This window comes from Atractosteus spatula, chromosome 2 (genome assembly GCF_055471065.1).
Source record: "Atractosteus spatula isolate fAtrSpa1 chromosome 2, fAtrSpa1.hap1, whole genome shotgun sequence".
Classification (NCBI taxonomy): Eukaryota; Metazoa; Chordata; class Actinopteri; order Semionotiformes; family Lepisosteidae; genus Atractosteus; species Atractosteus spatula.
The window spans coordinates 24,660,600-24,685,261 of NC_142707.1; the positions used below are offsets into that span (position 1 = coordinate 24,660,600).

The following is a 24,662-nucleotide window of genomic DNA, read 5'->3' on the forward strand; positions in this document are numbered from 1 at the left end:
AAAAAGAGAAAATAATTGTCTTGGGGGCAAAACAGGGTGAAAGATGGGTTGAACTGTCACAGTGCACTTACCAGAATCCCCCTGGAACAGACCAAGTGGATGCGTGTGGTGTACGCCATCCTGTTGCCATCCTCGTTGACACATGCAGAGCCATCACTGTATTCCAAGAGAAGGTGGTTTTCATCTTCAATCATCGGGCCCTTCTTGGCAATTCCCAAATTGCTAACAGAAACTTTCTCAACCATTATGCCCTAAAGTAACACAAAAAACACCCTTGAGAAAAGTGTTTCAGGAGTCATTTATTTAATTTTTTTACCATATTTTTTTACTAAAAAAATATAATTTCCCAGAAGTGCTTCCAAGACATGAATACCAATACAGAGAATTATATTCAGATTCCATTACATGTTACTGAACTGACCTCCTGTACTTCATACTTCATCTCGCAGACAGAAGCATAGCGATCACATCCTGGTATATGGTTCAAAGGACGGCACACATTAATGTAATATTTTCTCCGGTTGCCTGGCTGAGAGCTGTCCATTGCTTGCCAGTTTTCATTGCTACCTTCAGACTTGGACAAACTGAATTAAAGAAAATAAAGGTGATTCTGCTTTTAAAGAAATGGAAAGCAGCCAAATACCAGCTTTGTCTGGAGCATGACAAAAATAATTTACATAGTATACACAAATTAAAAAACATGAGAAAAATACAGAGAAAATAGAGGGAACTGTATATACTTATTAAACATCAGAAAGGTTACAAACAGGAAAAAATATTGCCCTACTACTTATCTACTTTGTTTTTTTATAGGAACCAGGGTATTGGTTGCAACAACATGGCTGGGTAGTGTCTCCCACAATGATTAAAAAAAGAGACTCCTGTTCTCAGTTTTAAGAACATTTCCTTGTAGTTTTTACTTGCATTCTATTATGTTTCATTTTTGATGTTTTTCAGAAGACACCACCAAATGTATTCGTCAGTTCCTTCGAGGATTCTCAATATTTAAATGTCAGCAAAAAAACAGTTCTTTTAGCCAGGCCTGTGCCTAAACCTCTTCTCTGGGATGATTCCAGTGCAGCAATGTATGCATTTAGTAATGCGGTGGCTACAATTGCTTACAATACGTTAAATTAGGTCTTACTAGTGCATTGTACAATTGTAAAAGAACATCCATTGTTTTATATACTATATGTTTAACTATAACAGCATTCTTATGGCCTTCTGCTTCCTCAAATTCTCTAAAAAATGAAAATAATTTGTCAACATACATTAAATAACTATGTCTTTCATTAACAGCTTCTTCAAAGTCAGTGATTCAGCATCTTATTTGATCATTTATGTCTTTACTACCTTGATGTAACACTCTGTACTTGATTACATCAATTGTTATCTGCTAGCTCATTACCCAGTGTTGAATTCTAAGTTCTTGAGAAAATCCTTTACCAGCAAGTGCTTGCTAATCCCCATATTTTTATATAATCTGTAAATTGGAATAGCCTCCTAACAGAATCAAAAAGATTGATATTAATTAGTTAAAACAGTTGTCCTAATACAGATACCTGCGGTACTAATTATATCACTGCATTTACCACCCATTATGGTAAATGGAATGAAATGTCTGTATTCAGTTCTCAAATCAAACACAATCATTTTTTTCCATTGTCTACCATGTTCAACTATAAGGACCATTATCAAAAACTTTAAAATCAAAATATAAAATTTGTTCAGATAATGACTATACCCTAAAGTCCTATTTCCCCATGTTAGATTTTGTAGCTTTTCATTTTATCATTTATAATTATCATTATAAATGATCATTTATGTTTCCATAACCTAACAAAGTAAAAGAAATTAAATTTAATGACATACCTTGCTTGGTTTAGATTTGTTGCTTATTTTATGGATGGGTCTTACCTAGAGGACCTGTTAAAAATCCTGTTTCTTACTGTATTTCATTGCACGTTCTAAAATGTTTGAGTTCTCATCTGCATATTTTACTATATGTCAACTAGTGCAACATCTTTAACGAAAAAAGTTCTTTAAGGACAGGTTGAGGTATAAGGGTTGTGTTGGAGAACAAGAAAATGTTTATAAGATTTTAGAACTCTAAATGTTGTAGTGATTGATTACCGTGATTACTCACCGGGATACGTCATACTGCTGCATAGTCTTTAAGTCTGTCACCATACATTCAATTGGCATCTCTGGACATGCATATGATGTATACCATTTAAAATTGTAGGTATAGTTGTCTTCAACCTAAAGCCACAGAAAATGTGAATAATTTCTCTTTTACAAGATGAATGTGTTGCTTTAATTTTTTACCTAGTCCTGATTAATTGATACACATCCTTATAGCAATTCAGCAGTTCTAAATGTTCAAGTACAAAGTGAAAGCATACTGTATAAATATCAGATAAATCTCAACAATGAAATAACTGCTTGGTCCAGTTCAATTCTTCTGTGATAGCAGAAAAATGAGGGAGAGACTGTTGTATGTTTTGTTACCTGGTACTCAGGTAGGCCCACTCCAGCCTCCCTGTCACACAGAAAGGAAATGAAAGTCGAGCGCTGAGTGTGCAGTTTGTCATTGTACTTTGATCCATTTCTGTAATTCAGATGGATCAGTCCATCATAGTATGACAGCTTGGAATTGAAATCACCGAGATTCCAAGAGCTGCCGCTGCACAAACGCAAAAAACACAAAATTAAAAAGTTACAATTTACAGTGGAAATTTGAAATATCTTAAATGCAAATGTAAAACTTTAGGAAATCAGTTTAATGTACAACTTTCATCTCTTCACACCTCAGAAACAGGCAAGATATGCACAATTCTTATTTCTTAATAGCTTAATAACAGAATATAAACTATTCTACAAAATCAGCATGATTTTGCACAGAGCACAGAGTGGCATCTGTGGCAGCAAGTGTCAGTGCACAACTTATAGAAAATGCACTCGGATGTCCGTACTGATATCAAGAATAGCTTTCTTTGTTTTGTAAATGTGTATATTATTTTGTACCAAACAACTATAAATTTAAGAACATTAAAATCTTTCCACTAAGGATGATACAACTTACTGTATGGCACAAAATTAAATTCTGCCAGTAATATAACCATACAAAACATACTGTGGTTATTGACATAATGCAGTATCCCATCACTTTGCTTATTTGTCATCAAGGCTATTTACTGAGACAAACATCAATTTACATCATTACATTCTGTAATCATTAGAATTCTAGAGGGTTTAAGGTTTGTTTATAAATGCAGGAGCTTTACACTCCTGTTTTTATCTTTACATTGTCCAGGTACTAAATTTTAGAAACACAAAAATTAAAAATACAACCTCTTACCTTTTGTCTACCTGACATGCCCCTGCATTTGCAGTGCAGATTCCTTCCTTAACCGAGCCACAGACATTGAGGAAATACTTATAATCCCCACTGGAGACATTGTATCCATCCGCATTTCTGAGTGGCGAAAGGTCAAAAGAAAACCCTGCCAAGGACAAAGAAACAATCCCCACTCCATACAAATACAAAGCCATGTTGTGGGTCAAATACACTGAAATCATCCAATTTCCTGCAAACACTTGCCGTCTAAGAGAATTCCACATTCAACTGCAACTGCTTTGTCTGTTCAGTTAGGTGATGACATTTTTAATTAAGATTTAAGTAATGAAAAGGGATACATTTGAAATATCTGAATTAAATTATCATTTTAAAATTATTTAAAATATTTTGAAGCAAAGAATTAAAAACTAAATAACTAAACATGAGGCTAATCTAGGGTAGAGTGATTCAACTTCAGTTCCAGAGGACTGGTGTGTGTGTAAAAGTTTTCATTAAACCCAGTTCACGGATGGTGTAATATTTGCCCATTCTGTGCAAATGTGCTTAAACATCATCAAATAAGTTGGAGATTGTTGAGGGAGCAATTTTCAAGTCTTGCCACAGGTTTTCTATCAGATTCAAGTTAAAGCTTTGACTTGGCCACTCAGAAACTCGCTTTCTTATTCTTAAGCAATTTCATTGTAGCTCTGTCCTTATCTGAAGTAGGTTTTCCTTTAAGATTTGCTAGTACTTTTCTCCATTTATGTTCCTATAACCCTTAATAAGCTTCCCAGTCCATGGTGATCATACTTGACAGAAGGCATGGTGTTGACTGGGTTAACCACACATAATATTTAGACCAGAAAGTTCTGATTTTGTCCTGTCTGATCACAAAACCTTTGGTCAGATGTTTGCAATATCACTTAAAAAGTTTGTTGCAAACCCCATTCAGAGCATGAGATGGGTTCACCATTCTGTCATAAGGGCAGACTTTGAGTATTTGGAACAATTTCTCACATTTCAGAAACACAACTCTCCAGTTGTTTCAAAGTAGATGTTGGACTAAAAATGGTATTCCTAATATATTAAATCCCCATCTGCTGCTTAGTTTGGAGGGACAATAGACAGAGTTTGGGTGATATGATGCACCCTCAACTTTTTAATGAGAGAATGTACATTATCATGCTCAAAATGTTGTGTACCTGAACTAGTTTAGTTTTGTTGTTTGATGAGCTGAATATTTATGCTATCATTTTTTTTCTATGCTGTTTTTAATTACATTTATCTTCTTTCACTCATAAACATTCAGTTTGGAATTTCAAGTTCTGATTAAAAAATGCACTTAAAATGTGTATACATCTTTTGCAATTCAACAAAATGGAACATCATTGGAAGGGGGTAAATAACTTTGCAAGGCAATATAAATTAGCTCATTTTGGACTAATTTGGACCAGATTACTAACTTTTCCCATCCTTTTGCATGCTGCTGATTTAAGGAGACCTAGAAGCCCTGCAAATACTGGATACTGGACCTGCAAGATCAGTGTTGGATCACAAGACCTTTAGCACAGTACAAAATTAATAAATACAGACAAAATAGTGCTACTTTTTGTTTCTTATGATAGTGTCCTCAAATCTACACCTATGTAACACAGCAACTAAATTGCACAAAGACAGTAACTAAGTAGTCTATTTGACCTCAATAAGAATGGTTACCTACCAGCCTGGGGATTGGACACAATACAGTTGTCTCCCACAGTCATGGACATGACACAAGCAGCGGCTGTGTGCCACTCAAACTCATAGACACACTCATCACTGGACACACTCCTCAACAAAGGGGCACTTTCCAGGTCACCTTAATTGAGAACGGACATCTTATATTAGCATTGTGTGAGCCAGATTCTGAGAAAGCTACAGACAAAGCCTGATTGTCAAATGTTGATTTTGATGTTTCTTCCTTTCATGACATTTCCATGTTTTTATTTTTAAAAATAACAGAACAGCATGCATAAAAAAACCCAAAAACGAGAAGCCCAAATCTGAATGCCATGCCCACTTGATTTTGTTATAGAGGTGTACTTTTGAAGAAGAATGTACCTTTATCATAAGGAACAACCAAAGTTAACATTACACACTTTGAAGAAAGTGTATATGCTTATACTGTAGCAATATAAGCATTATAGTCCATCTTAACAAAAAAAATTAAAAATGTAAAAGATAGGACATGATATAAAGGATAACACTGAAAACAAGTATTTGGTGATGCAGAGATATGTTAAGCAATTTGGAAATTTTTAATTTAATATCTCCCATCCTATACTCTCATTTTGTCAGAAGATTGCCTGATTTACCTTTTCATTCAAAAGTGTATCTGCTATTTAATTCATCCACTCTAATAGCAATAGTACATTTAACACAATAAGAGATAAACTTACCAGGTTTGCACAACAGTGTAATAACTGTTTTCATTTTTGTGTCTTTCTTGCAGATGTCACCTTCTGTATATGTAAGGCGAATATTATTGTTGTCCATTATAGGACTGGAAACAAATTTGCCCAAATTCCTTGCTTTTCCATCTTGTCCTGGAAAAAATGATAAAAATGCTTTAACCATCTTCTTCATTAAAATCAGATCACTTGAGCTGAGCTTGTATTTACTAATTCACTACAGAGCAAGCTGCACAAAAGAAACTCTTGTTACTTTGTGAAGTTTATTTTATTTCAAAAACATTTTTAATTAATAAACACAACTTCTGCAATGGACAGACATCACATCCAGGGTGTACCCTGCCTTGCACCTGTTGTTTGTCGGGATAGGCTCTGGCTTCCCATAACCCCGTGTTAGATAAAGTGAATAGATAATAGATGGATGAATAAACGAGTATTTAAATTCACCAATAAGAGTTTAATGTATTGTTAACGTCTGTACGTGCAGACAAGAAGCCACCTTGTCAGGTGTTCTAATGGTTAGGATTTGGTGTTCACACCACTGCTGCCACATTCGATTCCCAGATAAGGAGTGTTGTGTTCTTTTTTACAGGCTAGATGTACCAAATGGCACCATTTGTAACACTTCTTATGTTCTTAACAGTAAGTAATAGAAGTGAAGGGAATTTGAAAATTACCAAATATTTTCCAAAGATTAAGGTGGATGTTTTTTTTCCTCGCACATTTGACCATTTCTATCAGCGATTCACAAGGTTATGGATGCCCTTATGATAGAATAATGTTGGTTAGTCTCTGGGCCATTTTTGTATCCAATACCTAGACCTCGTAAGTATCAATAAAATTACCTGAAAACACCTTTTACTTTAAGGTCTCAGATTAAATTAGAGGGTTCTCCCAAGGTTTCATAGGTCAGTATAGTTGGTGGACATATTTGCCTTTGAGAGTATGGGTGCAGAGGAGGATTAGATTTGTTTTTCTCATAAAAGTTATCGATTTCAGTTATTTCTTTGAGATCTTGATTCTCAAGCACAGTACAACTGTCCTTCTGTATTCCCTCATTTAGTGGCCTTTGTATATCTCCATCTACATTGGGTGATGCCAGATGGTACCCACTGGTGTGCTGTATTAATTGGGGTTGAAAACTCTTAGCATCAGGGTTTAGAACTGAACCACCAGTCCTGAGATTGTTGTCCCTTTGTTGTGTGGGTGAAGTATACCTAAGATGATATTCCTCTTCTAATTCACCGTCAGAGTCCTGTTGAGTCTGTGGTCCCTTATAAGCTTTCCTTTTCTGCTGCAGAAATCCGTTTCTCTCTGTTTTTTACTGTATGGAGTCAACTCAGGTCCTTTCACTGGTAAGTAATCACATGATTCCTATGGATCACTCAACTTTTAACTCCGCACTCTCCGGTTTCACTTCATAGACTGGACTCCTTGCTTTTCCTTCCCACAACTACGTGAACCTTATCTTCCCAATAAGACCAAATCTTGCCCAGTCTTCCCCTCTCATTCAAATTCCGAATAAAGACTCGGTCACCAGGATGCAACTCATTCCCATGAACACTCCTGTCATAGTAGGCTTTCCCCCTAGCTGCTTCTTTATTTGTTTTCGACGCAATTTGGTATGCTTCCCTCTTTCTCTTTTGCCAATTTGTTGCATAGTCATTGTAGGTTTCACTTGTCCTGTCAACGTTTAGGTTGAACAGAATATTGATAGGGAGTCTTGGAGTTCTCCCAAAAAGGGAGGTGAGAAGCCAGGTGAGATAATGTGTGAAACCAGTGGTCTCAGAACGAGTACAATTATAAGCAGGTACAAATTTTGCCAGGAAACATTCCCAGTCAGCTTTCTCCTTTTCAGTTAGAGTCCTCAGCATGGATAACAGTGTTCGGTTAAACATTTCGACTTGACCATTTCCTTGGGGATGATATGTAGTTGAGTGGGAACCATAGATGCCAGAGTTCTCTCAACCTTGAGAACACCTGATTCTCAATCTCCTTCCCCATGTCTTGATGAATCTTATTTGGAAACCCGAATTTGTGAGTAAGGTCATTAAAAATCTTCAAGTTGTTAAAAAAGTCTTGGCAGTTTTGTTTTTAGGAGCGTATGCTTGTGTATAATGATCCATCACCACTAAGAAGTATTCATATCCCTGTTTACAGGTTACCAAGTGCAGAAAATCAACAGACACCATTTCAAATGGATAAGTTGTGGTAATTGTAATGGTGCTTTTACTGGTTTAGTTGGTTTCTTTTTCTTGAGGTAGTTACAGACTTTTGTAAAAAATGTTAAGTATCATTTTGCATCTAAGTCCAATAGAATACATCCCTGATGAGGCTGAATGTGCTACTCACACCAAGGAGTTCCATCTCCTGAGGTAGCCCCAGAAATATGAGTGGATGGTATTCTTTTAGCAGAATTAGCTGATCTCGTTCAGATGTTTTCCTGTGTAACATCCCTTTGTCCACATGTAATTTAGCCCACTGCTTCAACAGTACATTGACATAAGGATTTTCTACTTGTACTCCTTTGGGGGGCAAATGATTCCTTATTTTGTATTGCAAAATTCTTCCGACAATAGGGTCATTTCTGATCTCTTCTGTAGTCAAAGGTCGACCGAGACAGTGAAACTGCGTGTTTTTGTATGCATTTGCAAGGACTGTTTGGGTTCCTTGTGATGGCTTCTCCTGTTCTACTGATACATCGAGCATTGAAGCACTAATTCCTCTTGGTGTAATTCCTTGGTGCACTGGTTCATACAGCTGTCTATGTCCACTGGCATTCGAGAAAGACCATCAGCATCAGCATTGGACTTGCCAGGGCAGTACTTGATGGTGAAGTTGAAATCTGCGAGCTGTGCTACCCATTTGTGACCTGTTGCCTTTAGGTGAGTGGATTGTTGTCTGTATATACAACAAATGATGGTGCATTGTACAAATAGTCCCAAAAGAATGCTCACAGATGGCCCATTTTTTCACAGATTTCCAGAGTGAAATCAAAAGTTAATTTGTCTCCGGTGGTGTAAGTGTCCTAGAACCATAAGCAATTACAAACATCTTTCCATTCCATGCATCACAATGTAACACAAATGGCTGAATGAAGTCTGGATACCCAAGGATAGGTGGATTTGATAAATAATTGATTAACTGATTCAATACTTCCTGATGTCTGCTTGTCCATATAATGGGTATGTGTGGTGGTAAACTTCCTAGTTATTTTGTCCTAGGGCTCTTCTTTCTTAGGAATATATAACCCAGGGGTGGGCAAACTTTTTTGGGCCAAGGCCACATTAAATTTGAAACTGTATAGCGGGCCACTTCAGGGTGCTGTTACAGATAGCCTATGCCCTATGTAAGTTTAAAATCCAACATAGGCTTATTAATTCAATGTTAACGATAACCTGAGATTAATATATTCACCCAAAAGGCTCCTTGATTAATGAGAACTGTGCAGCTGATCACCTCGTTTTGCGAGAGCTTCAAAATCCGTTGATAGCTGTGTTGTGGCAATCTGTAATACACAGCTGTGTGGTGGTGGTCACTCAGCTGTGATCTGTGACGTTATTTGTTGATTTTCATCAAGCTGAATGTTTGCTCACACACGTAAGTAGATCTGAATAACACCAGTATCTATTGTGCTGCTTGCTGAATATGGGGAAACATGGCCTTATTCAGTGATGCATAGAATTCATCCAGCTTTACAAAATGAAACTTTTCCTTCAGAGTTATGTCACACTGCAGATCAATCAGTAACAGCTGCAATTCTTGTGCTGCTATCTCGTAGTTGAAAGTCAGAGGACATGACACCAACGTTAGAGACCTCTCAATCTGATCAAAGTCAGCAAATCGACAGGGAAGTTTTCCATGCAAGTCTGTGAGGGACTTGTTGTACCTTAGTGCATGAGCGTGTGCCACGTCTAGTGTCCCAAGAGTGGGGAAATGTGCAAACATGTGGCTGATTATCTGTTTTGAGAACAAGGTGAGCTTAGCTCAGATTCGAGTACAGTTCTGGAACAAAGTAGTTCAGGTGGGTATCTGCGTCAGCATGCGTAGGCTGCAAAGGAACAAGTAATAGGTGAACTCACACCCGAAGAAGGCTCCACGACCGAAACAATGTGTTTTCTTTCTTCTCTTTTCAGCATGGAATAAACCTATTACTTGTTCTGGAACAAAGACAACTTTTCCTTGCAGTTTCACATTAAGCTCGTTTACATGAGCGAAAATGTCCACGGCGAATGCAAAGTCGCAGAGCCAGTCTGAATCTCTGAGCTCGGGGAAATCCACGGCTTTCCCCAGGTTCTCCAAAAAGGAGCTCTCAAACTTGCTTGAATACTTTTCCCCAGCTAAGCCAATGGACATTCGAATGATAGAGTAAGTCATGGTTGTCTGCGCCAATATCTTCAAAAAACTGAATGAACTGACGATGATTAAGTCCCCTTGCACGTACGAAGTTCACAAGTTTCACAACAGCTTTCATTACATGATAGAGACCCAACACCTGTTTTTGCACAGGGCTTCCTGATGAAAGATGCAGTGGAGAAATATTACCTCCGCCTCAGGGTCATTTTCTTTCACTTTGGCCTGTATTCTCTTTAGTAGTCCATTTTTCCCGGTTAGATTCGGAGATCTGTCTGTTGTCACATTTACTAATTTGCTCCATGGTAGCTTCATTCGGTCGATACAAGCAAACATTGTCATACAAGTCTGAGCCCTTCGTTGTTCCTTTAATAGACTCCATTGATAAAAGTTCCTCTGTAATTTTGAAACTGTTGTTAATTCCCCTGACAATGCAACTGAATGAAACTTGAAGTTCTCCATTTTCTTGTTCAACTCACAAGCCAAGTCTTCACTGATTACGTCGACCCGACGGGTAATTGTTCTGTGTGATAAACTCATTTTCTCGAGTTTGCTCTTGCTCTCTGGAAAAAGAATATCTGCAGTTTCTATCTTGCACTCCTTCAAAAACTCCCCTTCAGACAACGGCTTGCTTTGTTTAGCAATTTTATATGCAAGCAGGTAGCTTGCTTTTCTACTGACCTCTTGGATGGTAGAAGGGCAGAAAAATACATTTTGCAGAGTCTGTAAACTAGCGGCTAGCTTGGAAGCATTATTGGACCATTCCTCGTGTGACAGATTGCTAGTATAGTTACAGTAGGATGTTTGGTAGAAAAATGCCGAATGAGATTGTATTCTTTGAAAACTACAAATTCAAAATATATAGCCTTTGTTCCAACCTCTGTGAAAAAGTATTTTGCAGTCCATTCTTTGTTGGATACTCTGCATTCACTGTCAACTTTTAGCTTCTTCAATCTGCTCATTTTGATCCAAGTTCCCTAGCATTATGATGCACTCACTTGTTGAGTGGGTCTCTGTGAAATTTGTACAAACTTTTCTTGCAGAAGATGCAATATTTTACAACGTGGACATTTAGAACTGGTTTGAACTGGATTGGGCACAATGGCTACTATTTAATTAAATACCATTGTAAAGGGATGCATGCTAGAAACCTAAGTAACCAATTGTATCAAAAGTTATCTTTAGCAAATAGGGAGATAGGAGAATGTGCATGATTTTGGAACACTGTTAATCTTGTTAGCACAGGAAACTGTGATAGATAACAGAAAAATATTTAATATTTGTTCTGGTTTAATTACCTTGAGAAAAATACACCGAGCTTCTCTGTGTGTTCCGCTCCCATGCGCAAGAAATTTATCTTTTACCTCAAGGGCCGGTTAAAACTGACTGGCGGGCAATAGTTTGCCCAGAGATTATATAACCCATAGTAGGAAAGAAATCCCAGCACCTTCCGTAAGTCCCCTATAGTTTCAGGTATTTTCTTTTTTAGTAACTGCACTGGAGCAATATCAGGAGGGTCCACGGTGTAGTCGTCTTCCGAGACCATTTTTCCAAGAAATCTCACTTAACTTTTGAATACCTCTCACTTTCGAGGAGTAAGCTTGACACCATACTGCTGGTATGTTTGCAGGAGAGCTTGGACATGATTTTAAGTAGTCATTAAATGTACTGCTATGCACAACATTATCATCTAGGTACCAGATGGCATCTCAGAGACCTAAGAGACATTATTCCATGGACCTCTGAAACTCTAAGTCCAAAAGGGATGAGGACCCTTTCATAAAGTCCCCAGGGGGTAATAAAAGCTGTCAAAGGGTGGCTCTCCTCATCCAGGAACCACTGATGATATGCTTAACCCCTGCTCAAGGACTGAAAACCACAAGCTGCTACTTAAGGAATCCAACATGTTCTGAATCCTTGGGATTGGATGGCGGTCAGGCACTGACCTGCTATTTAGGCAGCAGCCATATCACCCTGCAACTTGCAACTGGCAACCCACCGAAGCTAAGCAGGTGTGAGCCTGGTTAGTACCTGGATGGAAGACCTTCTTGGAAAAACTAAGGTTGCTTCTGGAAGAGGTGTTAGCAGGGGGGCGCTCACCCTGCGGTCCATGTGGGTCCTAATGCCCCAGAATAGTGAAGGGGACACTATACTGTAAAAAGGCCCCGTCCTTCGGATGAGACGTAAAACCGAGGTCCCAACTCTCTGTGGTCATTAAAAATCCCAGGGCATTTCTTGAAAAGAGTAGGGGTGTAACCCCGGCATCCTGGCCCTTACCAATCATGGCCTCCTAATAATCCCATCTATAAACTGTTCTCGCAGAAAACTGTCTTGGCAGGAAAATGTATAAGGGGGAATTTTTTTAGACGGAGCTTATGACAACGAGAGAAAACCATGTTTTGTTTTTTATTATTTGCTGCTATTATGTTTGACCATTGATATAAAGTGAACTAGAAGTGTTGAAAGTGCTATAATTCTATAATTGATGACAAATTACAGGATTCTTTTCATCTTTGATAACAGAGATGGGTCTGCCTTCACATTTAATATATAAAGGGAAGAAAGCTGGCTGCTATACATGCTGCATTTTCCCTTCCAAACACTGACATTCATCAACGGCATTCATCAACGTTTTGGAGCAATAAGGAAATATTCCAATATTCCAAAATTTCATAGATACTTGTGCCTTATGTGAGGTTTGTCAGAGTTATTTAAGCCTTATAATAAACAACTCAGTATGTGGTACATATTTCAGATACAGGAAAACCTGTCTGTATAATCAAAACTAAACTGAGCTAAATTAATTCTATGTTCAGTTTGCGGTCAGTAACACAGATCCAGTCAGGAAGATTCCAGAAATCCAAGACGGAAATCCACTGATCATATCCAGAGCGGATGTGTGTAAAGTTTTTAAAAAGACCAATTCACACAAGTCTCCTGGCCCTGATGCTATCTCTGGTCGTGTTCTAAAGGCATGTGCAGACCAGCTGGCAGATGTCTTCTCGGATATATTCAATCTCTCTCTAGCTCAGTCTATAGTCCCTTCCTGCTTTAAGAAAACCACCATTGTCCCTGTTCCTAAGAAACCCAGAGTCAGCTGCCTGAATGACTGCCATCACACTCACATCAGAAGTGCTTCGAATGGTTTGTCAAAGCATACATCACCTCCTCACTGCCTGACACCCTAGACCCACTGCAATTTGCGTATCACCAGAACAGGTCAACAGAAGATGCTATTGCTTCTGCACTCCATACTGCCCTCTCACACCTGGATAAGAAAGGAACATGTGAGAATGCTGTTTGTTGATTACAGCTCAGCATTCAATCACATAGTGCCCTCAAAGCTTGTCATCAAGTTCCAGGACCTGGGACTGAAAACCTCCCTTTGTAATTGGATCCCTGAGTTCTTGACGGAACGTCCACAGGTGGTGAGAGTGGGCACCAACATATTCTCTACTCTGACTCTAAACACTGGACCCCCCCAAGGCTGTGTGCTTAGCCCTGTCCTCTACTCCTTATATACCCATGATTGTGACACCAGGCATAACTCAAACTCCATCATTAAGTTTGCGGACGATACAACAGTCATCGGCCTGATCACAGATGGTGAAGAGTCTGCGTACAGGGAGGAGGTTGAAACCCTGGCAGCATGGTGCCAGGAGAACAACCTTTCTCTGAACATCAGTAAGACTAAGGAGATTATTATGGACTATAGGAAACACCAGGGAGGAGATCACACACCTATCTATATCAATGGGACTGCAGTGGAGAGGGTCAGCAGTTTTAAGTTCCTGGGAGTTAACATCACAGAGGACTTAACCTGGCAGCGCCTATTCTTTCTTCGCAGGCTAAAGACGTTTGGCATGCCATCACATATCCAGGCCAACTTCTACAGGTGAACTATTGAGAGCATCCTGACTGGTTGCATCACTGCCTGGAATGGGAACTGCTCCACCCAGGATCGCAAAGTACTGCAGAGGGTGGTGAAGTCAGCGCAGCTCATTACTGGCTGTGAGCTACCAAACATGCAGGATATCTACTCAGCTACTAGATGTCATTCTCAAGGACCCTAGTCATCCAAGTCACAAACTTTTTTCTCTCCTACCGTTCGGTAAACGGTACCGAAGCATTCGGTCAAAGTCCAACAGATTACGGAACAGCTTCTACCTCCAGGCAATAAGACTGCTAAATAGACAACCTGCAGCTCCTTTAGCAAATCACCCGTAATGGCTACATGGACATACAGTTTTCATTGTATACATCATACTGCAGTTTATTTTATTCAATTTCTATTGTACTACTATTTAGTATTATGTAACCTTCTTTTGTAACTTTAATTTTGTGATTTTTACCCCCTGGTGAGCTCGTAGAAAAGACATTTAATTGCCATCAACTACTGCTGCATGCTGTGTTGTTGTACATTTGATAAAAAAAACTTTGATTTGATTTAATTTTGATTTTGAACTACAACAATGTGTTGAACTGTTTTCTTCCAATCACATACCACTGGCAACACGGAGGCACTAGATCAGAGTGTAAAGAAGCCTCAGGAGTGAAGGAAGAAAAGAAAAAGTATGCCATATGTTTTCCCAAAGAGGTTAAAGACTGTATCTTGTCTATGACATTGTTTCATTACAGTACTGAACTGGGCTCAGTAAAGATTGAGCAGTTATTGTTAAAGTTAACCCTTTCAAAGTAAGAGTGCTTTTGGTTAAAATTAAAAGATTTAATATAGGCTTTAAAATATATAAAATAGTAAATGAGGCATCAGGCCTTTTTCATACTTACTGTAAAGTCATTTTGGAAGGTGCCGAGAGCTTTTGGTAGCTACATTTCATAATATTGTAGTAATGTTTCATTACTACATAGTAACAGTATCAATTCAGTATTGTGTAGTTAAAATCCTTCACAAGAATTTAATTAATTATTCTATTTTGGCAGATTTACAGAAAGTAGCTATATTTATTACCAGGCAATTTACATAGTAGAGCTTGCAAGGGTTGGTTTTACATCTCATTCAAAAGGCAAAGGGAAATATAAAGGCAAATATTGACAATTTGCTTTATAGCCACGTTGACGTTTACTCTAATATAGCTAGTGAATGTGGTGGTTGTTGTTAGGAAAAGAAAAGCAAGCTAGGGAACCTGACACTCACCAACAGCACAGACAGCTGCTTCTTCTGGACAGCCTTTTGTTGCTTCATTTTGGAGAATCCTGTGGCAAACGTTGATATAGAAGTGCTTCTTCTCTGACTTTGAAGGCGTGCCGTCCACAGCCTCCCAGTTCTGGTTTGAACCAGGCTCTGAAACAGAGCAATAATCTAAATTGTCCTGTGAATCTACAGCAGTTAAACTGTCTTTGAAAGCAGTTTATGAAAGAGTAATGGTGTTAACCCTAGATTTTTGGTCTTGAACAATCTGGCCTTCCTGAAGTCCTGCATAATTTGTTTGATAACGTAGTTTCTAACTTCAACTGATCTGCTGTGTGATGGCTCTTAACGTTCATGAAGGTATATGATGCCTGACATCATGTTTGTAACAAATTGCTTTGAGTGTGATTTTGCTAACCTTATTCACAATATGTTAAAAGAAACCACACAATTAAATGCAACAAGTTACATTAAAAATTAGAGAATAAATTAGACTGAGCCTAGCATAAATGGCATATTTTACATTGCTTTCACTTTTTGCTTCCACATCAAAAGCTGGACACATAGAAAAATGTCTGAACTGCAGTATAAAGAACATACTTGAGTATCTTGTTAAAGCCGACAGGTCATAGCGCTTCTTCTTATCTGTGACTCTGCAAAGTAGATTTTCCTTTTCCTTCACACAGGCATGAGATGTTTGCCAGTTGAAAAAATAAGTGCAGTCAGACTCTCCCACAAAGACTGGGGAACCTTTCCCATTGTTTCCTTTGGAAAAAAATAAGATAAAAAGCACTTAGTGTCACTGTCAGCTATTATGACATGAATATTATAATAAAGGTGTGTTTCAAGGTATCAAGGAAATTGTATCTTGCTTCAAACTTTGCAGCAGTTAGTAGTGAAGCTCAGAATTGATCTGTAGGGCTTTGTTCTCTGCATTTATCATCATATTGGATCCAGAGCAATTCTGGAGACCCTACATTTGTGATGGATCTTTGAAATCATAAAACAGTTAAAGGGGAACTACAGTCCCAATTTCTCAGACCAGTTATTAAATGTCGGTAACAAAATTCATTGGTGGTATAGAAAGATTTCATAGATTTTGAATTAAGAACAAAACTGTGAACTTTGTTGTAGTAATATAAGTTGCTAAGTTGTCGCAGACCCATTGTCTCGTGATGTGAAGCAGCCCTTCCTGCTCATTAGTCGCTGTAATTTAATATAATGCGATTAACAAGCAAATAAGTACAGGTTGGTCCAATGTGATATGCATCAAAAGTTAACAAGTTATTGGCAAAACCATCTCATAGTCAAGAGCAATATTTCTATTGGATTAAAAGAAATGTATTCACAAATATGGTTGTTTAAAAAAATAATAGGGCTGCTTCACATTACCAAGTTTTGTTGCCTTGTTCTAAATTGCAGAACACGGCACTGAAAAATTAGTGTATTTTGTAATGTAAATTGGAGGTTTTACAAGTTACTGTGTACATTTTATTTTTAATCACTCATTGCTGACTCTTTCTATCCCCAAAATATAAAAATAACATTGCAGTTCAAGTTCCTTAGTGCTCCCAAATTTCCGTTAAATGTGTTGGAAACAAGAAATGTAGGCTCTAGTACCTCGTTTTCAGGAACACAATTCCAATTCTTTACTTTAATTCTTATGTTATATTAGAATATTAAAGAAGGCTAAACTGATGTGTATTTTTTTTTAAATATACGATTAAATATCAATGTCCTTTAATATTTTGGTTCAACTTACAGTTGACACACCCACCAATTGAAATCATAGTATTTATATGTACAGTTTCTATTTTCCAGAGACTTCTTGCATCAAACAGAAAATTTTCAATTAAGTATTTCGATTAAGTGGAAGGTAGATAATTTAATCCAGGACTACATTAATATTTATTTCACATCCCATTTGAAAGATTCAAGACGTTTGCAAAAAAAAATCAATACATTCTTTACCAACTGTTTTTTTATTTACACATTTTCCCCATATTCATCTGCGTGCCCCAGTATTGTACTAACCTAATTAGATTACTTATAACAAATAATGTTTCATAATGCAAAGAACAAACATAACGACCTGCATGACAAGACAGATTGCCAGAAATAAACATTTGGAATTATCAATCTTAATATATGTATTTAAATTAGAAGTAATATGGTTTAAGATGGATATGGATCCTTACCGGCTGTTTGGTTGCATTCAAAATTGATGATAGTCATTCTCTGAAAACCCGAACTGCAAGAATTTCCTCCTGGGTAGATCAGGGTTAGGTCTCCATCTGAGTACCTGAAATGCAACAGGACACCTATAAGGCCAAGCACTAAACAAATGTTGGTCTTCTGAATTAAACAAAAAAGAAAAAAACATGCACAGTGACTAGGAAGTGCAGTGGGCAATCTTAGAGGTAATACCAGCAAACTGTCCAAAATGCCAGAGAGCAGTTTGTTAGATTGCATACCAGAACTTTGCAGAAGCCACTAATATTGTTAACAAATGCACATGGGTGCATACTACGGGTGAATACATACTACAGCAATACAAGAATTGATGCATAGCTCATACTGGCTCTGTGCATGTCTAAACAAACAACTTATAATTACACTAAAAGGAAAACTATCAAAATAGTGATGGAAAAAAGGTATCTGATATCGTTGTGTTGGTGACCAAATCTTAAACAGCACTGGGGAGTAAAATGTTCAATATAAAAAAAACAATAAAACCACTTGCCCAAAAGCTTATGCTCTATGACCACAGGTTCGAGCCTGGGTCATATCACTAGCAAACTGTGACTGGGATTCTACAAGATGTAGCATATATATGGTTGAGCATTTCTGAGGGCACGAACGGTACTGTAAGTCAAGGCTCTCTCAGCTCATTTCAATGACTGTAGCCTCCTAAGAAACTGCCAGTTTGAGATGAGCTTGTCCTCCTAACTACACTCAACCTCCAGTATGGGGGGGGTTTGTATGCAACATGTTAAAAGTGAAGCAGCTCAAAGTTAGATAGGTCAGGAAAGTCTGCAATTTCCTCATTCCCTCTTGTACAAGGTTTGTAGCTGTGAGGTGAGACATTAAAAACACAATTGTTGAACATCATGCATTTTAAACCTTCCCTCCCTACTGTTACAGTTTCTGTCAAAACCAAAAAAACTGACAATGAAACAATGAACAATGATGGATGAAAGAAATCTTCTTTTATTTTCTCAACTATGCTTTTTTTGCAGGAAGGCTGCAAAACATTTGAAAATGTTTGTAAATAATGTCAGAAAAAATAAGTAAAACACATTTTAATAAAAACAATGGAATGGCTGAAACAAACTAAACTATTAGTCATACCTCAGAGTCTGATTTTTGTATCTCCCTGCAACCTTGGTCAAGGACCCATCTTGTTTGACTTGACAAGAGGAGATGAATCCTTTGGTATCTCTGCATTCACCAGCACTGGTTTCACCACACACATTGAGGTAATAGAAATAGGTATCTTTCCCATCACTACTAGTGGAAGTGGCGCGATATGGTGTCTCTGAATCTACAGATATTTGGGGAGGAACAACAAAAGCTTAAAAAATCACACATGCTTATTTTAAGACTCACATTAAAAGAGAACCACTCTGTCTTGGGGAAAGACAATATCAAATCCAAGGTTGAGCCTTCAGTCAATGTGGAAGGAAAAGGCAGAGACCACAATGTCTTATACCACAACTACATTCTTGGAGGGCCAAAGCCCTGGAGGTTTTACGACTTTAAGTTACTGAAGTTTTGACATTTAACAGGTGTCTGATACCTACAATAATATTGTAAATTTTGGCAAATTCATTCAAAGCTGTCATTGGCCTAACAATAGCATCACTAACCAGTTGCCTCCATGCCTGGCTGTTCAGTTTGGAGGGATAGCTTGATCTAGACAGTGTCTGGGTGCCTTACACATTAATGGTTGACTTCATGCTCAAAGAGATATTAAGATTCTTTGAAATGTTTTACACTCTTCTCCTGATCCATGCCTTTATAGAACTTTATCCCCGAGTCTCCTTGGTTTTCATGGCTGAATCTTTATTTGAAATTCAGTACGTGACCGAGGGACCTTGCAGAGGGTGTATTTATTCTGAATTTATTCTGAAATCACCATTATTATTGCACAAAGAGGTAACTCACCTAATTGTGTGACTCAGTAAGATAATTTGTTCACCTAAATTGAGTTTTGCCATAGGAAGGGGCTAATCATGATGTTTTCAATTTTCTTTCATATTAATAATTTTCTTCTTTTATGCTTTTTTGCCTTAAATGTGTGGAGTACTTGGTGTATATAACAAATATAAATTACTTAATGTTCTTACATCAAAGCATCATGACTGCAAGCCTTAAATCAACAAAATTTGGAAACTGTACAAGGGTCTGAAAACGGTACTTTTGCAAGTCACTGTACATTCAGTGTAGAAGCTACAACCAGGGTGAGTTTCTCCCCACCTATGTCTCGCTCACAGCTGAACCAGACTTGGTTTTGACCTTGCACATGTCTTAGGAAAGCCAAGTTTAGAGCAATGCTTGCAAAGAATATTTTCCTTTTTCTTGTGCCACAGGACATCTGTGCCACAGAATAACAGCTGTAACCTGGAATCAAGTTCCCTGGTTTCGCACCCTATCCTATCCTTATACCAGCCTGGCAGCGGATGCGGCAACTGGAGAATGAGACGGGGAGGTGGAGACGGCCAGCGTGGCAACGCCGGGGGAGCGACGACGGCAGGTCATCTGCCACTGCAGTGGGGAAAGGGTGCACTTCGCTTAGGAGTGTCAGGCGCCAGAGCCTCGGCTCTGGATGACACTGGCTCGCCCATCACCCTGCTGCGGCCTGGTGTCCTGCTGGGACCCGAGGTAGCCGGACCCCAGGATGGGAAAAAATCAGCCTGCGCCTGAGGGTGGCGACAGGACAGTGCGCAGAGGTCCTTGGCAAGCAGGCGCTCACTGTGCAGTTTGGGGCTGGGAGGTTGAAACACCCCTTCTACCTTGCCCCAATCCACAAGGACTTTATCCTGGGGTTGGACTGGTTGCAGCAGGTGGGTGGCTGCCTTGACTTGGGCTGGCGGGAGTCGGCGGGGCAGGGGGAACGGATCTGTCTTGCGGTGGACAGGGCGGGAGGTGTCCGGGGCACACGGGCTGACCAGAGCTGGAAGCGGAGGCGGCGGAGGCGGACGTCGCCGGGGCCTCTCGGAGCTGAGCTCTGGGGGAGCTGCTATGTAGCAGCGAGGGCCTCACTTGGGACCAGCAATGGCAGCTGCAGTCTCTCTCTGCGAGAACGAAGATCTGTTCGTGGTAAGGGATGAGGACTGCACCCGCACGGCTCTCACACAGCACGAGATTGTCACAGTGGATGTGCAGCCCATTCGTGTTCCGCTCCGACGGATGGCCTACAAGTGGCGCTGCGGCCGAAGAGTGCCCAGCTGGGGTACGCAGTGAAGGCCATGATGGGAGTAGTAGTGGTCAGAGTGGGGACTAGGAAGGCCGCTGACCAGTGCAGCTGACCCATTGTAAAATGGGCATACAGAGTGGCGAGATTGCCCAGATTCGTGTAAATAGTTCCCTGGTTTCGCACCTCTGTTATACTTGCACACAACTGCCAACCTATCCCTGTGTAACTACCCAAATAGACCCCAGTGTGTTGCGCTCTCTCTCTTGTTCTCTGGCGCTCTCTCATAGATCTATTTTTGTCATGCACTTTACTAAATATACGACTCTGTCAACAGCTGGTCACAAATACTGGATATTCTGACACATCTGACTCTTCACAGCCAGAAAAAAGGCAAAAAAAATTAAGACGGTTAAAATCGAGTCATCAAGCTCATAAACTAACATTTGCCTCCTTGGTAGGATCTTAACCACGTTTTGACATAGTGTCAGGAGGATTGAGACTATTTCAGACCTATAGCAACAGAATCAAGTACACAATGTGCAAATGCGTGAAGGTGAAGGGAAAGGTTCTCTTTAAAATGAGTTAACGTAACTTTATTTCTAGCAAAGAACTTCAGCTTTTAAGTATATTTTTCAAAAGCATCTGAAACTTGATTTGTTTTACTGTAGCTGATTTTTTCATTTTCATAATGTATGCAAAAATTAAGTTAAAAGATAACTAGCCAAACTCTCTTTATTAAATTACAAATTTGCTTCTGAATACTGTCAAAATGCTAACCCAGATCAGACAATAGCAGCATAAAATCTCCTTAAGAGTCTTTATTTCTCCTGATAATTGTATCCTTGGATCTCATGACTCTTGCCAATTTTGTTCTCCAAATCAAGGTCCACTTACTAGCATCAATACGGAGAGGAGTGAGGTCAATGGAGATATCATGCTCTGCACTGCTGAACTTGCAATCACTGGTCTCCAGATAATCTCTGTGACACGCATATTCTGTCACCCATTCAACCTCATACCGGCAGTTTTCTTTTGCAGTCAACCTAGGATCACTGCCCTAAAGAACAAAACAGAGAGGACATAAAACAAATGTTTGCATATGCACAGCAGAAGTAAATAGTCTAAACACTTCAAAAGATGGTTTTGAAAATAAAGATTTTTATTTTGATTTGCTCAATTTACATATTTTTAAATAAAAAAAGGGTACAGGGCTTTATACATGGCATCACTTGAGGATTTTACTGATGGAACAGGCATATGGAAGTAGAAGTACAACATCTGAACTCAAACTAATGTGGAGATAGATAAGTAAATATTTTTGCCTGTGGTATGCATTTAGAAAGAAAAATCAATTGTATCTATTTAAACAATCTTTTACATGTTAAGCACACAGACTTGCTACTGATGCATATCATCAAGTTTTAACGAAGACAAAATCTACCTCCTGTCTTCCTGATGGACAAACAAATGTAATGGTAACAGCAGGAGTGTGATCCCCACAAAATTCTGGCTTGCCTTCAGTAACACCAATATAGCGCAGCATCAGCCTGATTAAAGGAAAAAAGAAAACTCGATATAAAATTAAAACAAGATTTCAAAAAAGATAATGAGGATGAGTAACATTTCTCAACAGTTTAAGGTACACAAAAAAGTCAGTTTGGAAGGGCAAGACTTTGAGTCTTTGTTCTTCCTAAACTCTAGACTCCTCTGTGTCCACAAGTCAAGAATACTTTCTTAGAGATTCTAGCAACGTTGTTCCAAAGCACCTAAACTATGAAGTGTGCTCCTTATGGGTATTAGAAACTTTCAATCCATTTGGTGTTTTTAAATTAGACCTTAAAAATAATCATCCCCTTGCTCTTTTTTTTTAACTTTCATTCCTATATTCCTCCTAAAGCACTCTAGATGTTTCATCCATGAGATCTCTCATTTTGTTAGTATTGTTTTATATCACTAATATATACAACTTTGAAAGACTTTTCTGATGTGAAATGGATTTAGAACAGAGTCTCCTGCAGGAGCTTTAATGCAGAGACGTGCATATTTTTATTTATACACACCAACTGAAACAGCTTAGTTTCAGTTCAGAAAGCAAAAGACACAAATGCGGAATGGTCAGTCCACTCACTTATCTTATGTTGTACAAATAATATTTTCTTGAAAATGTACTGACATGACCTTAAAAAGACGCAGAAGAGTAAAACATTGGCAACCATCTGTAAAACAAAGTTAATACTAGCACAACTATTATAGATTTCAAGTTGAGACATTAATAACTAAACAAATTGATTGTCATAAAATGCATGTGCAGTGTAGTTCTTCTTTTGAAGCAAACATTTTAAATCTTTCAGCACTGCAGCTGATCACCCATACTAAGGTAAAAATACCTGAACAACATGAGAAGAATGTGCCTTCAATAATCAAGACTGACAGAAATAGGGTTACAACCAGGCAGATCAGACCTGATGGAAAAAAAACTGTACTAGGTGCATTGACATTTTAAGTAAAATCATTGCCATGCGGCAAACAATGCATATAATTATTTACAAAGCTGTAATTCAAGAAAAAGGAAGTAAAATAAATAATTGAGGAACAGACAAAGAAGAAAAAAAGAGAAAACAAAAACATAAATACGGGAGAACAGTACCTGTCTTTATCCAAAAGCTCTAAACTCTCAGTAGGATGACCCATATCAAAGTGTTCCCCTTTGCTTGTTATCAAACAAGCAGAAGATCCTTCAGGACAGTAGTTTCCTGAATAGGCTAAAAGAAAAAATAAATTAGCATCCCTGAAACCATGGCATTTACTTTTTTTATTTTTGGTATAAAGAAAAGGTCAAATTTATTAAACAAAATATAGGAGAACAGCCAACATAGGGAAACCTAAGGGAGTCATGTTATCCTTTGATACCATTAGGCATGACGGAAGAGAAACTGCGTCACAATTTAATTTCTGAAACAGGCAGCTTAAAAAAATTATAGTGAACTAGATGTCTAGCTTCTCAAAACAAGAACTCTCCAATTTCCTCTCTTTGGAGGAATAAAGGTTCCAGTTGTGAACCACTATATCATGCACACCTCCAAGTGCCCATCTGCATTTTTTAACTAAATTAAGCAGAGAAACCACTCCCAAAAAAAAGGCTAGCCCAAGGAAAATGAGATTTTGAATGCTTCTGAGAACCCAGAGTGATATATACATGTAAATAATATACAGTACAGAAAACTATGAGTCCTGTTACACAAAGTGATCACTATAAGAGTTTTTATTTAAAAAATGTACAGCTATTATGAATTGTACTTAACAATAAGGATTTCTAAAAAAAATAAAAGGAAGGGATTTCCAAAATCTGCGCTTATTGAAAATATGGTACTGGGTAAGATTAACATAAAAATTCAAAAAAGAAGTCCACAATACCAAAACCAGAAAACTTTTAACTTGCTCAGGCAAAAACAAAAAAATAGCAGCAAGGGGATATTTTAATACAAATGAACTGAAAAAAACAATGTATCTCATAACTAAAATGATTAAAGAAACCCCCTTTTTCTTCCAAAAAGTATGAAAACTATTTTCCCAGAAAACTGTTTTTACCTTAGGCAAAAATACTAATTCCAATCCATGTTTTAGGTTTAAAAAATGTAGGTGCTGGGGGTTGGAGGCATTCTTGACTGCAGCTTAAAAATGTCTATAAAAAATGCCTGCACACAAGTTTAAACCTAAATCCTATGGAATTCTCAATGACTGTTTGTGAACAGACCATCTTGTAGAATGGCAACTGTTTCTATAAAAAATTAAAAAACACATTCCAAGAAAAACTCTTCCCTGACCCTGGGGAACATGATGATGTCAAAACAAAAAGGGTAGAAGGTTGCGCTGAGGCAATAATATGCAGAAACACAGCATATTAAAGATATACCAACAATTAGTTCATTTAACAATTATTATTTAAAAATT

General features: G+C 38.2%; 1 protein-coding gene across 4 annotated transcripts in view; it reads right to left on the reverse strand.

Moving 5' to 3' along the window:
* igf2r (insulin-like growth factor 2 receptor) overlaps positions 1–24,662 on the reverse strand; it is an 83,273-nt gene that overhangs the window by 48,033 nt on the left and 10,578 nt on the right. For all 4 annotated transcript variants that reach the window (XM_088934298.1, XM_088934290.1, XM_088934280.1 and 1 more), the window contains exons 6-19: positions 23,359–23,473; positions 22,153–22,258; positions 21,606–21,768; positions 18,644–18,836; positions 17,491–17,594; positions 15,893–16,057; positions 15,299–15,445; positions 5,779–5,925; positions 5,061–5,198; positions 3,362–3,506; positions 2,512–2,686; positions 2,147–2,262; positions 422–584; positions 72–251 (exon numbers count right to left, since the gene is read on the reverse strand). In XM_088934298.1, coding sequence (XP_088790424.1) covers positions 72–251; positions 422–584; positions 2,147–2,262; positions 2,512–2,686; positions 3,362–3,506; positions 5,061–5,198; positions 5,779–5,925; positions 15,299–15,445; positions 15,893–16,057; positions 17,491–17,594; positions 18,644–18,836; positions 21,606–21,768; positions 22,153–22,258; positions 23,359–23,473 — 2,057 coding nt within the window. The remainder of the gene's footprint in view (positions 1–71; positions 252–421; positions 585–2,146; positions 2,263–2,511; positions 2,687–3,361; positions 3,507–5,060; positions 5,199–5,778; positions 5,926–15,298; positions 15,446–15,892; positions 16,058–17,490; positions 17,595–18,643; positions 18,837–21,605; positions 21,769–22,152; positions 22,259–23,358; positions 23,474–24,662) is intronic.